Source organism: Ranitomeya imitator, chromosome 4 (assembly GCF_032444005.1).
Source record: "Ranitomeya imitator isolate aRanImi1 chromosome 4, aRanImi1.pri, whole genome shotgun sequence".
NCBI classification, from domain to species: domain Eukaryota; kingdom Metazoa; phylum Chordata; class Amphibia; order Anura; family Dendrobatidae; genus Ranitomeya; species Ranitomeya imitator.
Window position 1 is genome coordinate 725,517,717 of NC_091285.1, and position 15,224 is coordinate 725,532,940.

At 46.7% G+C, this 15,224-nt stretch overlaps 2 protein-coding genes across 3 annotated transcripts in view; one reads left to right on the plus strand and one right to left on the minus strand.

Annotated features, from left to right (window-relative positions):
- Window positions 1-5,906, plus strand: part of LOC138677478 (sodium/potassium-transporting ATPase subunit beta-2-like) — a 31,266-nt gene extending 25,360 nt beyond the window's left edge. For both annotated transcript variants that reach the window (XM_069767654.1, XM_069767655.1), the window contains 2 exons: window positions 3,740-3,853; window positions 4,950-5,906. In XM_069767654.1, the coding sequence (XP_069623755.1) occupies window positions 3,740-3,853; window positions 4,950-5,111 (276 nt within the window). In that variant the 3' untranslated portion in view covers window positions 5,112-5,906. The remainder of the gene's footprint in view (window positions 1-3,739; window positions 3,854-4,949) is intronic.
- A 5,654-nt stretch (window positions 5,907-11,560) lies between these two features.
- The window catches only part of POLR2A (RNA polymerase II subunit A), a 52,765-nt gene continuing 49,101 nt past the window's right edge, over window positions 11,561-15,224 (minus strand). The window contains exons 28-29 of the mRNA XM_069767656.1: window positions 14,124-14,273; window positions 11,561-13,128 (exon numbers count right to left, since the gene is read on the minus strand). Of these exons, the coding sequence (XP_069623757.1) occupies window positions 11,972-13,128; window positions 14,124-14,273 (1,307 nt within the window). The 3' untranslated portion in view covers window positions 11,561-11,971. The remainder of the gene's footprint in view (window positions 13,129-14,123; window positions 14,274-15,224) is intronic.

Genomic DNA, 15,224 nt, shown 5'->3' on the forward strand with positions numbered 1-15,224 from the left:
CTCATCTATGGATTGACCTGCTTTCTGCATAACTATGCCTGTGGATCCTCTCTCCCTCTGTTTTCCTTGCATGAACTGATTTAGAGCCTCTACAAACCGGTTTCCTGACTCTATCACAAAAGGTGCTCTTACATTTTCTCCTGCTGGTCTTTGAGCCTGTGTTGCTACAATCAGCTCCTGAAACATTCCCGATGGCATTTTTAGCCTACATAATTCCATTCCATCCATCCATGAACCATTATGTGTGCGAATTATTTGCTCTATATAACTAGCAAATCTATTTGGGTATCGAGTTGGATCTGGTGCATTCATAAGAAGAGACATACCCTCAGCTGGTGTCCATGGAAAATACTGCTGTGTTTCAATTTGCCTAGTAATTCTTTGATTAGGATTCTCGGGATCAGCTTCTCTCACTCCCTTTGTTATTATCCTAACAGGTGCTAATAACTGATGGCCTTTAGGGGCCCCACAGGCGGAACACTCAGTTCTCCAATCCGGATTCTGCTGGCCACAATTTTGGCATACCCATCCTTCCACCCCGCTTAACCCAGGATATAAATTTGGTATGGGTTTCCCTTCCTCTGTACCTCCTGAAGGTACAAATGGTTGAACATTCGGATCTAGATAAGGAGGAGGAACTGAATGAGTCGTAGCACAACATTTTCTCGTACCCATACTCCATTTGGAAGTGTCTGGATCATACTTCCAATTCTCCTCTTTAGCTGTTTTTGAGACCTTTATCATACAGTGTATGATTTCTTCCCACCCATTATCCCTGATAATTCCACCTCGTTCTTTACTCAGTCTTTCCCATTCAGTGCTAAACATAAGTGCTTCTGAAATTCCCAATTTTTTCTTACCCTTCTGATCTGCCTTCTGACTGTCCTTCCACATCTTTCCTGTATGATATCTTTTGCTTCTACTTGTCCTAAGACGGTTTTTGTCTGTTTATTTTACATTTTTCTTTTCAATAATAGCTACACTTATCCTAGGTGACGTTTGGACAACCACCTCTCTGGAGTGATGTCTCGTTGCCTTCTTCCTAGGGAGCTAAAATATTGAAGGGCTGATCTGCTCCGTTCTTTCTAATGTGCAGAATAAACTTGATTCCTACAATGCACGCAAACAGGATCAGCAACACCAAACAGATCACCAAACTTTCCGTCTCTGTTATCATACTTGTCCCAGGCTCATGGACCCGTGTCCTGGGCTTTCTATCAAACTCTTATCCAGAAATGAGGAAACAAGTTCTTAAAGAGAGTCAAGCATGGGCGGAGGTCTCCCCGAAAGGACGCAACCACATGACCCAGTTAGGCTGACTTCACTAATAAGACTTGTCCTAACAATTTCGGCTTATTGTTTTACGTACTTTTATCCTTCTTTCATAACATGCCACAACCTTCACACTGTTAACACACTGCCAGGGACAGGACTCATAAATCTATACAATATGGTAACCCGAGTTTTATAGGTATCTACTCACTACTAGACTAACCCAGCGTGACACGGCTCGTAGAGATCTTTCGGATAATACAGGGCAGATAAAAGAGAACTAATAATGTCTCTTACCTGGCCAGGTTTTTCAGTTCATTTGCCGTCCATTATCCCAGATCTCCGTTGTCCGTATCCGCAGGTGAATCTCGAGCAGATACTCTCGCCTCGGGTCCCTGTTCGGGCGGCAAGAAATGTTGAGTCCTTTTCCGTCCCTGGCTTCCTGGATGTAGGGATCCAAGTAAATGACACCCAGCACAAAGGTTGTGTGGTCATAAACAGGGGTAGCCCCGGAGCACGCCTGCCTCACTGGGTGCTGTCCCTTCTTTATATAGTAAAAAGTTAGGCATTTACAGACATGCGCACATATTTCACAATCTCTTACAAAACAAGTCTATACTAGTGAAATGTTACAATATCTGGTATGTGGGTGAAGGACTATGATAACAAGAAGGAATGCGCGCGTGATTACTTCCATAAAAGGAAATGTCAAGTTTGCTGTTTAGAAGCAGATTTCTCAGGAGGAAGACAAGATGGATTCTTTGGTTCAGTCTGGTCTCCACAGAGCCAAAGTGGACTTCATGGGAGACGAACCAGGAAGGAAACCATTGTTCAAGAAAACCCAGATTGGAATTTCCCAGACTACATGTTGACAAGCCGCAAAGCCTCTGGGAGAATATACTATGGACAGATGAGACAAAAATGGAACTTTTTGGCAAGGCACATCAGCTCTATGATCACAGAAGGAAAAATGAAGCATATCAAGAAAATAACAGTGTCCCTACTGTGAAACATGGAGGACGCTCTGTTATGTTCTGGGGCTGCTTTGTCGCATCAGGCGCAGGGTGTCTAGAATCTGTGCAGGGTACAATGAAATCTCAAGACCATCAAGGGAATCTAGAGAGAAATGTGCTGCCCAGTGTCAGAAAGCTTGGTCTCAGTCACAGGTCAGGGGTCTTGCAACAGGGTAAGGACCCAAAACACCCAAGAATGGCTAAGAGGAAAACAGTGGACTATTCAGAATTGGCCTTCTATGAGCCCTGACCTAAATACTATTGAGCATCTTTGGAAAGAGCTGAAACATGCCGTCTGGAAAAGGCGACCGTCAGACACGGGACAACTGGAGGAGTTTGCTCTGGAGGAATGGGCCAAAGTACCTGTCGAGAGGAGGAGAAGTCTCACTGACAGTTACAGGAATCGAGTGATTGCAGTGATTTGCCTCAAAAGGTTGTGCAACAAAATATTAAGTTAAAGGAACCATCATTTCTGTCCAGGCCGATTTCATGAGTTTTATTTTTTTAATTCTGTGGAAGCATGGCTGAAAAGCAAGGTCTGACTTTCATTTGTTCATTTTCATAGATCTTTTATTTATTATTACTTTTGTCAGATTCAAGTCATTTCTGTGACCATTGTGGGTTTTTCTGTCATTAAACGAGGGCTATCAATAATTTTGCCCACATGTGTATAATGTGTAAGTGATAGGTATGTATGATATAATGTGTGTACGGGTGTCATATGTATGATATAATGTGTGTACGGGTGTCATATGTATGATATAATGTATGTACGGGTGTCGGCTGTATGATATAATGTATGTACGGGTGTCATGTATGATATCCTATAATGTATGCACGGGTGTCGGCTGTATGATATCCTATAATGTGTGTACGGGTGTCGGCTGTATGATATCCTATAATGTGTGTACGGGTGTCGGCCTTATGATACCCTATGTGTGTACGGGTGTCGGCTGTATGATATCCTATAATGTGTGTACGGGTGTCGGCTGTATGATATCCTATAATGTGTGTACGGATGTCGGCTGTACGATATCCTATAATGTGTGTACGGGTGTCATCTGTATGATATCCTATAATGTGTGTACGGTTGTCGGCTGTATGATATCCTATAATGTGTGTACGGGTGTCGGCTGTATGATATCCTATAATGTGTGTACGGGTGTCGGCTGTATGATATCCTATAATGTGTGTACGGGTGTCGGCTGTATGATATCCTATAATGTGTGTACCGGTGTCGGCTGTATGATATCCTATAATGTATGGGTACTATTTAATGTTTAGGTGTCGGCTGTATATTTTACAGTGTATATATAACTATTGCATACTGTAGGTGCCCTGCTTGTCGTAGCTCTATACATGATCTCTAGGTCCACATCTGTGTGATCGGCTGATCTTTCGCTTGGTGCCGACTTCTTTGGGATCCCCTTTTCTCATGAATTCTTCTTCTCCAGACTGAAGAAAATGACCGTCTCCTGGGCAATCGCCTCTACTACCCCGGTCTGATGAATAACACTATAGGGAGCATTGACCTCATGTATTTCCCATATTATGGTAACAGAGCTCAGGTGAGTGTCCTCGCTGCTCCCCCTATCATAAGTGATCACTCCCTCCATCAAAAGAGATCATTCCCTCCATCATAGGACAGGCTCCCTCCCTCCATAATAGGACAGGCTCCCTCCCTCCATCATAGGACGGGCTCCCTCCATCCATCATAGGACGGGCTCCCTCCATCATAGGACGGGCTCCCTCCATCATAGGACAGGCTACCTTCTTCATAAGTGATCACTCCCTCCATCAAAAGAGATCATTCCCTCCATCATAGGACGGGCTCCCTCCATCATAGGATGGGCTCCCTCCATCATAGGACGGGCTACCTTCTTCATAAGTGATCACTCCCTCCATCATAGGACGGGCTCCCTCCATCATAGGATGGGCTTCCTCCATCATAGGACGGGCTACCTTCTTCATAAGTGATCACTCCCTCCATCATAAGAGTTCACTCCCTCCATCATAGGATGGGCTCCCTCCATCATAAGAGTTCACTCCCTCCATCATAGGACGGGCTCGCTCCCTCCATCATAGGACGGGCTCGCTCCCTCCATCATAGGACGGGCTCGCTCCCTCCATCATAGGACGGGCTCGCTCCCTCCATCATAGGACGGGCTCGCTCCCTCAAGGCAACATCACATCTCCCCTTCACACTTGTCTGATATGAAAAAGATCCTTCATTTCCCCAACCCTTCCCCCTAGAATCAGCAGAGACTCCCCCAGCAGTATCTATGCGGTTTCTAATGGAGGGATGCTTGGCTATGTAAACCCTAACCCAGGCACCATCAATGGAAAGCAATCACTACTTTTGGAGCAGTTTCACTATGGAATGCTCATCCCCAAGAGATAGGTGTGGCAGATACTATGGCAGCATTCTATTTCACAAGGAAAAATTCTTTACAGTAAGAGCAATGACACTATGAAATGACCGAGGTTGTAATGACAGATGCTATGGCAGCATTCCCAGTCACGGAGTAGGAGTATTTCTAACAGGGTTAGGATGTCTCTCTGTGACATTGAAGTACTTTCAATTTGTGCCATCGTCTCCATTTGACATTCACTAGAAGTCTGATTATTCTGACTATTCTGATAAATGTTGTATTTTCCCCACAGAAGAACTACACACAACCATTTGTGGCTGTGAAGTTCCTGAATGTTACTCGTGACATGGATCACACAGTGGAGTGTCGTGTCAACGCAGCCAATATCAACAACCAGGACGATCGAGACAAGTTCCAGGGGAGAGTGTTCTTCACACTGAGGATCGACTCTTAGACAGGTGTCCTCTCCATGTGACATCACTGCCGGAACTGCCGCTCCATGACTCCTACCCCTTGTGTCCTCTCCATGTAACATCACTGCCGCTCCATGACTCCTACCCCTTGTGTCCTCTCCATGTAACATCACTGCCGCTCCATGACTCCTACCCCTTGTCCTCTCCATGTGACATCACTGCCGGAACCGCCGCTCCATGACTCCTACCCCTTGTGTCCTCTCCATGTGACATCACTGCCGGAACTGCCGCTCCATGACTCCTACCCCTTGTGTCCTCTCCATGTAATATCTCTGCCGGAACCGCCGCTGCATGACTCCTACCCCTTGTGTCCTCTCCATGTAACATCCCTGCCGGAACCGCCGCTCCGTGACTCCTACCCCTTGTGTCCTCTCCATGTAACATCACTGCCGGAACCGCCCCATGACTCCTACCCCAAGTGTCCCCTCCATGTTATGTGAATACCGAAACTGCCACCCCATGATTCCTACTCCAGGTGTCCCCTCCATATAACATCACTGCCGGAACCGCCACACCAAGTTTCCACCTCCACAGGCTCATCCACTACCCTGAGGACTGGCACCAAGCTGCAGCTTTGGATACTGGATACCAAATACTGTTTTAACAGTAGTTGATCTTCTGTCTAGATTTTTACTTTTTCTATGAATCAGCTCCTCCCCTATTATACTGACCATGCCCTGTATATATATATGCGTGTATATAATATATTTAATGTGCGTCCACCAGATTGGTCTGCTCCATACTTGTACCATTAAAGAACAGTTATGGTTTTCTAATCTCTGTCTCCGTCTGTAGTTATTGTGCACCAACTGCCCCTGTACAGGCATCTGCAGACAAGCTCCAGAACGTGTCTCTGTATGTACCACCTTATTGGATCCCAGCAAATGGGAAGACATATCTCAATGCCATAGTACCCCCATAATAGTGGCACTCCCAACGTCCATCTCACAGACCTCTACAATGAAAAGACGACGTGGGTCAGATGAGAGACGTTCCTTCAGCTCCAAGAAGGCCCTGATGGCCTCAGGTTTCCATCTAACAAATTCATCTCCTTTCTTCTTTAAATCGGTCAATGGTTAACCAGGTAAGTGTAAGAGAGTTTTCAGAGATTTGGATGGCACAGCTTGGACCTTAGGGGGGGTCCATACAGAAAATTTCCTTCCTTCCTGCACCAGAAACAGAACAGTATTTATATGTCAGCTGTGTGACTGGCAATCGGCTGAATAAACCCAGATGTCATCCAGATAGACAACCACATATGAAGATTTAGATCTCTGAATAGGTCATTAATAAAATGGTAAGAAATAGGGTTGAGCGAAACGGATCGGACATTTTCATAAATCGCCGACTTTTGGCAAAGTCGGGTTTCGTGAAACCCGATCCCACTGTGGGATCGGCCATGAGGTCGGCGATATGCGCGCCAAAGTCGCGTTTCGTATGACGCTTTAAGCCCCATTCTCAGCCAATGCAGCAGCACACAGAGTGTGGACAGTGTGATGACATAGGTCTCGGTCCCCACCATCTTAGAGAAGGGCATTGCAGTGATTGGCTTGCTTTCTGGAGCGTCACAGGGGCTATAAAGGGGCGTGCACGCCGACCGCCATCTTACTGCTGCTGATCTGAGCATAGGGAGAGGTTGCTGCCGCTTCGTCAGAAGCAGGGATATTGTTAGGGAGGGAAGATTAACCCCCAAACCGCCTGTGCTGTAGCGATTTCCACTGTCCAACACCACCTTTTCTTTGCAGGGACAGTGGAGTTTATATTTTTTTTTCCTCAGCTCTGTAGCTTATTAGGCTGCCTTATAAGGCTCCCTGATAGCTGCATTGCTGTTTGTACGCCGCTGTGCAAACCAACTGCTTTTTTAAAAGCAAAAATCCTGTTGCTCCTTTCTGCACAGTTCTCTTGTTTATTTGTCCACACTTTTGTGTGCAGCAGTCCTTTTTATTGCTGCCATACTTGTCCTGAGATCATTGTAGGGAGATTGAAATTCTACTACAGCCCTTGTATTTTTTGATATATCTGGCAGCCACGTTCTGCCTTGTACATTGGGTGTTCTCATACACTGGGCATGTTTTTTCCTGCAGTCTCCCACAAAAACAAAAAAAAAAGGAAGCTTTAAATTGCCACTAAGTGGATTAACGCGAGTTCTGTTTGGCGTATATCTGCCAGCCACGTTCTGCCTTGTCCATTGTGTTGTGTAAAGGAACATTCACACTGAGCGACTTTAGAACGATGGCGATCCGTGACGTTGCAGCATCCTGGATAGCGATATCGTTGTGTTTGACACGCAGCAGCGATCAGGATCCTGCTGTGAGATCGCTGGTCGGAGCTAGAAGGCCAGCACTTTATTTCGTCGCGATGTCTTCACTTGTAACCAGGGTAAACATCGGGTTACTAAGCGCAGGGCCACGCTTAGTAACCTGATATTTACCCTGGTTACCATTGTAAATGTAAAAAAAAACCCACACTACATACTTACGTTCCGGTGTCTGTCGCGTCCCCCAGCGTCCGCTTCCCTGCACTCCTCCTGCATCCTGTGTCAGCCGTAAAGCAGAGCACAGCGGTGATGTCACCGCTCTGCTTTACGGCCGGCGCTTACACAGGATGCAGGAGGAGTGCAGGGAAGGGGACGTGACAGGCACCGGAATGTGAGTGTGTTTTTTTTTTTTTTACATTTACAATGGTAACCAGGGTAAACATCAGGTTACTAAGCGCGGCCCTGTGCTTAGTAACCCGATGGTTACCCGGGGACTTCGGCATCGTTGGTCGCTGGAGAGCTGTGTGACAGCTCTCCAGCGACCACACAGCGATCAGCATCGTTGTCTATATCGCTGCAGCGTCGCTTAATGTGACGGTACTTTAATACACAGGGCCTGTTTTTTCATGCAGTCTCCCCCCAACAAAAATAAAAGGGAGCTTTAAATAGCCACTAAGTGGATCTACAGGAGTTCTGTTTGGCGTATATCTGCCAGCCACGTTCTGCCTTGTACATTGTGTTGTGTAATACACAGGGCCTGTTTTCTCCTGTCTTCCCGCCAAAAAAAGGAGATATAAATTCTCCAATAGTTAATATACACCTTCTACCTTGTTTAACAGTAGCATATAACTGTTGTTATTTTGGTAACATTTCAGCAAAAATGAGGAAGTCTGGTGGAAGAGGCCGTGGGCAGTCGTTGCCAACTGGTAATGATGGTGGGGGTGGTAGTGGAGCATCTGGTGGTACTGGGAAAAGCAAAATAGCACCAAAGGCTCGAGGTGTAGAGGCACGGTCATCGTCTGGCTACACAAGGCCTCGAAGGCTCCCTTATCTGGGAGTAGGAAAACAGCTTTTAAAGCCGGAGCAGCAGGAACAAGTTTTGGCTTTCCTTGCTGACTCAGCCTCCAGCTCTTTCACCTCCTCTACAGAAAGTTCCAAATATAAAAGCAGCGAGTCGTCAGTGGATGCTCCATGTCCGGAAAAAGTTGATTCCTTGTGTCCTTCACCCAAGACAAAAGTGAAGGATGCGGGAGGCAACACTACACTTTACTCCATGGAGCTCTTTAGACATACCGTGCCTGGGTTAGAGAGGGAAATAGTAAAAAGCCCATTACAGGAAGAATCACACCAGCTTCTCAGGCTGCCCCCATCATGTGAACACAATTCTCTGCAGCCTAAATTTATAACTTTGGTCTGAGGTCAGGTTTCTAGACCGGCCCCCCAGGTTAATCGCAATTATGAGGTCTGTTTGATTGGGCACGGACGCTCTACTAATGAATATATTATTTTCCTCTGGAGACACTTGTGAGATGGTTCTCAGGAATAGATCACCTCAGGCCGCAATTAGCATCTCCCCTCCAAGACCTAGGAGGTGCCAAATGTTACCTTCTTCTTGGCTCCAGCTAGACCTCCTGGTGAGATATGGAGACAATTTCTACTAGTCCCAAGGAAGTACCTATTAACACCTAGGTGCGACTTGCCTTCAGGACAGAGGTTACATTATCACTAGTCACACATATAACCCTAGACATACGTCACTACACACATATAGATATATATACACACATTTCACCAGAGAGTAAATGCAGTTCACAAACAGTCAGCCAGGGAAGGAGGAGTACATTCACAGCATACCTGTGGGAAGAGACTTGATTAGATGATATAGATGGTGATGAAGAAAATGACAATATTATAGGAGTGATGGTGGTAAGCCGCAAAATGCATCTTAGAATTCTGATGGTAGTGGACCTTTTCTTTCCAGCAATTTCACCCTCTACTAATGAGCATTTTGATTTTCTCATTAACTGGAAAGGAACGCCTCTTCCTCTACTCCAGGCCACTGAACATAATGTCCTGGACTGTTCTGGTCGTCTTGGGATCAGATATGCCCACAGTGGACCATAGTGCCCAAACCAGCCTGTCAGTGTCCTCAGCTGGGTCTACCCCCGATATCCTCAGAGGAGGAGCAATCTGTCATGGCCGAATCCTCCCCCTTAAATGATACGGATCTGTCAGACTCCGATGACAGTAGTTCTGGCTTCCTTCCTCTCTTCCCATGAGGTGTTTTAGACTCCTGGACCTCCGATCTAATCATACCCTTCAGGTCCATAGCAAACCTGGGTTTTTTTTTTTTTCAGAGAGTTTGTTGTATACAAACTGGGCAGAGTCTTACTGTAAAGTGCACAGTAAATCCCCCTTGCACAGGGCACACTCCCTATTCTGTTTTGAACTACATTTCAGGGGCCTTTCCTCATAAAAAATACACAGAGAAAGGGGACCTGTTTTAATACAGTGCACTTTCACATTGGTCAGCTGAATGGCGAGTGATCTATCTATGGAATAAGATGCTGAGCTGGTTCGGAAGAATGTCTTGCCCTGAAGGTGGGCTCGTGACCTGCCTTGCTTTTCAGGCTGGTCATGCTGCTTGTACAACTGCCATTGCTGCGTTCTTGCCGATGCTGCTGGCGACGCTGAAGTGGCTCCCGTGTCGATTGCAGATGATGGTGTCGGCCGATGCTGCTGCTGTGGTTACTGCAGCTCATCCATGATCTGGATTGCTGCAGGAAATGCCACCATCTTTCTGGGGATCTCCCCTTACATACCGGATGGCCCAGCCCTCCTCTGGCTCAGTCTCCTGAAGTTCAAATCCGGCGAGCTGAATGCAGGGATCCCATAGCCCTGCGCAGTCCCGCATGGCCGCTGAAGTCCTCAGGACATGCCGGATATCTGTCCTGCGCATGCACAGACCTGGGCGGCCTCGCTTTCAGGTGCCCTCGTCCCCAGGCACGCCGACTCCGTCCAACGCACCTGGCACGTGCGCAGTCCCAGAAGCGAGTCACGTCGCACATCGCTGGGGCGCTCCTGCAACCATCAGTGCGCAGATCCGGGACCTTGTGTTGGCCAGAGACAATAACCTAAGAGGTCTCTGCCTGCACCAACCCCCCCCCCACACCGTCAGCGTTACCCGACCCAAGAAAAGCATTCCTCATCCTGGACACCCTCCCGGTTAAGTTGTGTACCTGTAGAAGGAAGTGGTTCCCACGAACAGGAAACCAAACTGACACGGAGGAGAGGTACCACCTTTTTATTCAGTAGGTTTGCTGTCCTTGGTGGGCAGACACCCTCTCTCATGGGAGAAGGGAAAATTGAGCTCTTTGGCATTGACTCAAATCGCAGTGTTTGGAGGAAGAGAAATGCTGCCTATGAGCCAAAGAAGACCATCTTCACTGTCAAGCATGGAGGTGGAAACATTATGTTTTTGGGGTGTTTTTCTGCTAGGGGCACAGGACTATATCACCGCATCAGTGGGAGAATGGATGGAGCCATGTACTGTAAAATCCTGAGTGACAACCTCCTTTCCTCTACCAGGACATCAAAAATGGGTCATGGCTGGGTCTTCCAGCAAAACAATGACCCAAAACATGCAGCCAAGGAAACAAACGAATGGCTCAAAAAGAAGCACACTAAGGTCACGGAGTGGCCCAGCCAGTCTCCAGACCTTCATCCCATAGAACAACTTATGGAGGGAGTTGAAGCTCCGAGTTGTCAAGCGACAGCCTCAAAACCTTAATGATTTAGAGATGATCTGCAAAGAGGAGTGGAGCAAAATTCCTCCTGACATGTGCACAAACCTCATCAACTACAAAAAGTGTGACTGCTGTGCTTGCCAACAAGGGTTTGCCACCAAGTATTAAGTCTTGTTTGCCAGAGGGATCAAATACTTATTTCTCACTGCAAAATAATTTATATAAATGCATACAATGATTTTCTGGATTTTATTTTTTATATTCTTTCAGTGTTAGAAATTAATCTACCCTTAAAATTATAGATTGTTTATGTCTTTGTCAGTGGGCAAACTTACAAAATCAGCAAGGGATCAAATAATTATTTTCTTCACTGTAGCAGCCCAGTCTAAAGTATCCCCTAAACATGTAAGCAAGAAACAGGCCAAACTTTGGAAGTTTTCAACTTTTATTTTTATTTTTTTTAGAAGAACAAAACATCACTTTATGTCAAACATCTATTAAGATTTCCAAAAACATTTAGCAAAAGAGACTGCAAATCCTAGCAGTCCGAGCAGAATCAGAACTAAAACGCTGAAGCTTCTTATCCTTCACTATAAATAATGCGCCGATGCCGATCAGACACTGTATTTTGCCACTTAAAGCAGCGATGAATCCCCAAATTATGAACTTTTAGTCTATCACACAAAGAAAGGCATGAATACAACGTGGTCTGCTGAAGCCGTACAAGGAAGCCTCCAACCCTGATCCATGCACTTAGAGCTAACCGATAGATCATGTGAGAATTTCTCATTTAGACGAGCGAAGCACACCATCAGAGACAGACAAGTCCAGGGAATGCTCAGTTTTCTTCATCGCTGTCATCTGGACTGATCGCTGGACTTGTGATACTGTAGGTTGGAGATGTGGGACTGTATCCTGGGGACGTAGGAGAGTAAGTGGAGCCTTTAGGACTAGTAGGCGAGTAGGTGGGAGAAGTTGGCGAATACTTAGGAGAGGTCGGTGAATATGTCGGCGACGTAGGAGAGTATTTGGGGGATGTAGGAGTATAGACTGGGGAAGTAGGGGAATATGTTGGAGATGTGGGCGAGTATTTGGGAGTTGTTGGAGAATAAGTAGGGGATGTTGGTGAGTACTTGGGAGAAGTTGGCGAGTATTTGGGAGAAGTTGGAGAATACTTGGGGGAAGTCGGCGTGTACTCTGGAGAACTTGGGCTGTAGGACGGGCTTGTTGGTGTATATTTGGGGCTTGTTGGGGAATAGCTGGGTGAACTGGGGCTGTAGCTTGGAGAGCTAGGAGTATAGCTCGGAGACTGTGGGGTATAACGTGGACTTGAAGGCGAGTAACTGGGCGATGTTGGAGAATAACTCGGGCTTGTAGGACTATAGTTTGGAGAGGTGGGACTGTAACTGGGAGAGGTCGGACTGTAACTGGGAGAGGTAGGTGTATAATTAGGAGAAGTTGGTGAGTAATTGGGAGAAGTAGGAGAATAGGAGGGTGATGTTGGGCTGTATGATGGGGACGTAGGTGAATATGACGGTGAAGTTGGGCTGTATGAGGGAGATGTAGGAGAATAGCTGGGAGAAGTGGGCGAGTAACTAGGACTAGTGGGAGAATAACTGGGAGAAGTAGGAGAGTAACTAGGAGAAGTAGGACTGTAGCTGGGAGAAGTAGGACTGTAGCTTGGCGATGTTGGAGAATAGCTTGGGGATGTAGGAGAATAGCTCGGGGAAGTGGGACTGTAGCTGGGGCTGGTTGGGCTATAACTTGGAGAGGTTGGTGAGTAGCTTGGACTTGTTGGCGAGTAGCTTGGGGAAGTGGGAGAGTAGCTCGGGGAAGTGGGACTATAGTTTGGGCTTGTGGGAGAATATGAAGGGGAGGTTGGACTGTAGGAGGGTGATGTCGGAGAGTAACTTGGACTTTGAGGAGTATAGCCGCCAGGACTCCTTGGTTCATAAGCTGGAGAGGTGGGGGAATAGCTGGGAGACATTGCTCCACCTGTAGAGGAAATACAAAAAAAATACATACATATTATATGAACCAGACTTGGCTGACCACTTGTTCTGCAGTCAGTTTCCATTGTTACCTGTACAACAGTCTTAAACCGAGTGTTGAACGGGCTGAAGAAACAGCACCACTGGGCTGTATCTGCGATTTGTCCAACCTTCCTTTAAAGGGAATCTGTTACCCCAAAATTCACCTATAAGCTGTGGCCACTGGCATCAGGGGCTTATCTACAGCATTCTGTAATGCTGTAGATAAGCCCCCGATGTATCCTGCAAGATAAGAAAAACAGGTTATATCACTCACCCATGGGCGGTCCCGGTTTGGGTCCGATGGGCGTCGCGGTCCGGCGCCTCCCATCTTCATACGATGACGTCTTTTCTTCCTGCCGCGGCTCCGATGCAGGGGTACTTTATCCTCCCTGTTGAGGGCAGAGTAAAGTACTGCAGTGCGCAGGCCCTCCCTGACCTTTCCCGGCGCCTGCGCACTGCAGTACTTTGCTCTGCCCTAAACAGGAAGGATACAGTATGCCTGCACCAGAGCCGTGGCAGGAAAAAAAGAAGACATCATCGTATGAAGAGGGAGGCGCCGGACCCGGACCGCGACACCCATCGGACCCGGGCCACCGCCCCTGGGTGAGTATAATCTAACTCGTTTTTCTTATCTTGCAGGTTACATCGGGAGGCTTATCTACAGCATTACAGAATGCTGTAGATAAGCCCCTGATGCCGGTGGCCTTCGCTTACAGGCGAATTTTGGGGTGACAGATTCCCTTTAGATCAATCTGGTTGTGATCAGAACCTGCCTACGCACCAGACAGTCCCATCGCTGCCAGATCAGTTTTCTACTCCAAATAGAAAGAAACAAACGATGAGCCTTATATTGTGGCGCATCAATGTAACGCCATGCTTACACATGGGGTCAACATCTTCACACTTCAGATCTGCACTCTGGTGAAACCTGGTACACAGCACAAACAGGGCCCTTACCTGGGGAAGGAATGTATGGACTTGAAGGGCCCGGAGAACCAGGAGAACCTGGGGTGGGAGACCAGGCCGGAGAATAGCCAGGACTGAAGCCACTGGCGTCCGAGGCAGCGCTGGGAGAGAAGCCGGCTGCGCCAGGCGTCATACCGCTTCCTGCAAAACAAAGTGGTTATCAGAAGTAATGTCAGGGACTTCTCCCTTCTATACAGGATCTGAAAAAAGTCAGGAAGCCTATAAAGAGATGTTAACAGGTATCAGAAGAGCGATGAACAGCCCTTTTGAAAGAACACCAGACGAGGAACACAACCCTACAGGAGCATTTCTTGGAGAACTACTGGACGGGAGATCCCAGTCTCCTGGTCTGTCTCATGGTCCTTACTGATTTCTCTCATCAATGAGAAGGAACAAATTCATCAACATTGAAACTAACAGCAAGTACTGGGGTCACCAAGATGGGCAATCAATCAAATTTTGGATAAAGTCTTGTGGGAGGATAGGTACATTGCAAAACTGGAGGGATTGCACAGTTATCACCAATGCTTGAAATGTGAGACCTTGATTTATCACTGCTAGATCGCAAAGTATGTAGGCCGAGATGAGAGTTCTGGTCAACGTTGTGGGTCCCAGTGATGGTAGAACAAGAGGTGCACAGAGGCGAACATCTGCAGACTGACCACCAGATAATAGTGTATAGTGATCCATTTTGTACTGCAATTGACAATATTGTAGAGGTTTAACCCCTTCGTGACAGAGCCAATTTGGTACTTAATGACCAGGCAAATTTTTACAATTCTGACCACTGTCACTTTATGAGGTTACAACTCTGAAACGCTTTAATGGATCCCGCTGATTCGGAGATTGTTTTTTCGTGACATTGTACTTCATGTTAGTGGTAAAATTTCTTCGATATTACTTTATTTATGAAAAAATGGAAATCTCCATTCTCCATGGGCCCCTCAGTGTTCCAGACGCACCCCCTCTCCCGGGTCGTTTGTACCAGGTATAGTGATACACATTTTTTCATTGCATTAGCATTGGTACTACTCGTACACCAGGTTTCTGTATTTCCCTCAAGCGCGGTTTCGAATCTTTTCCAGATAAATA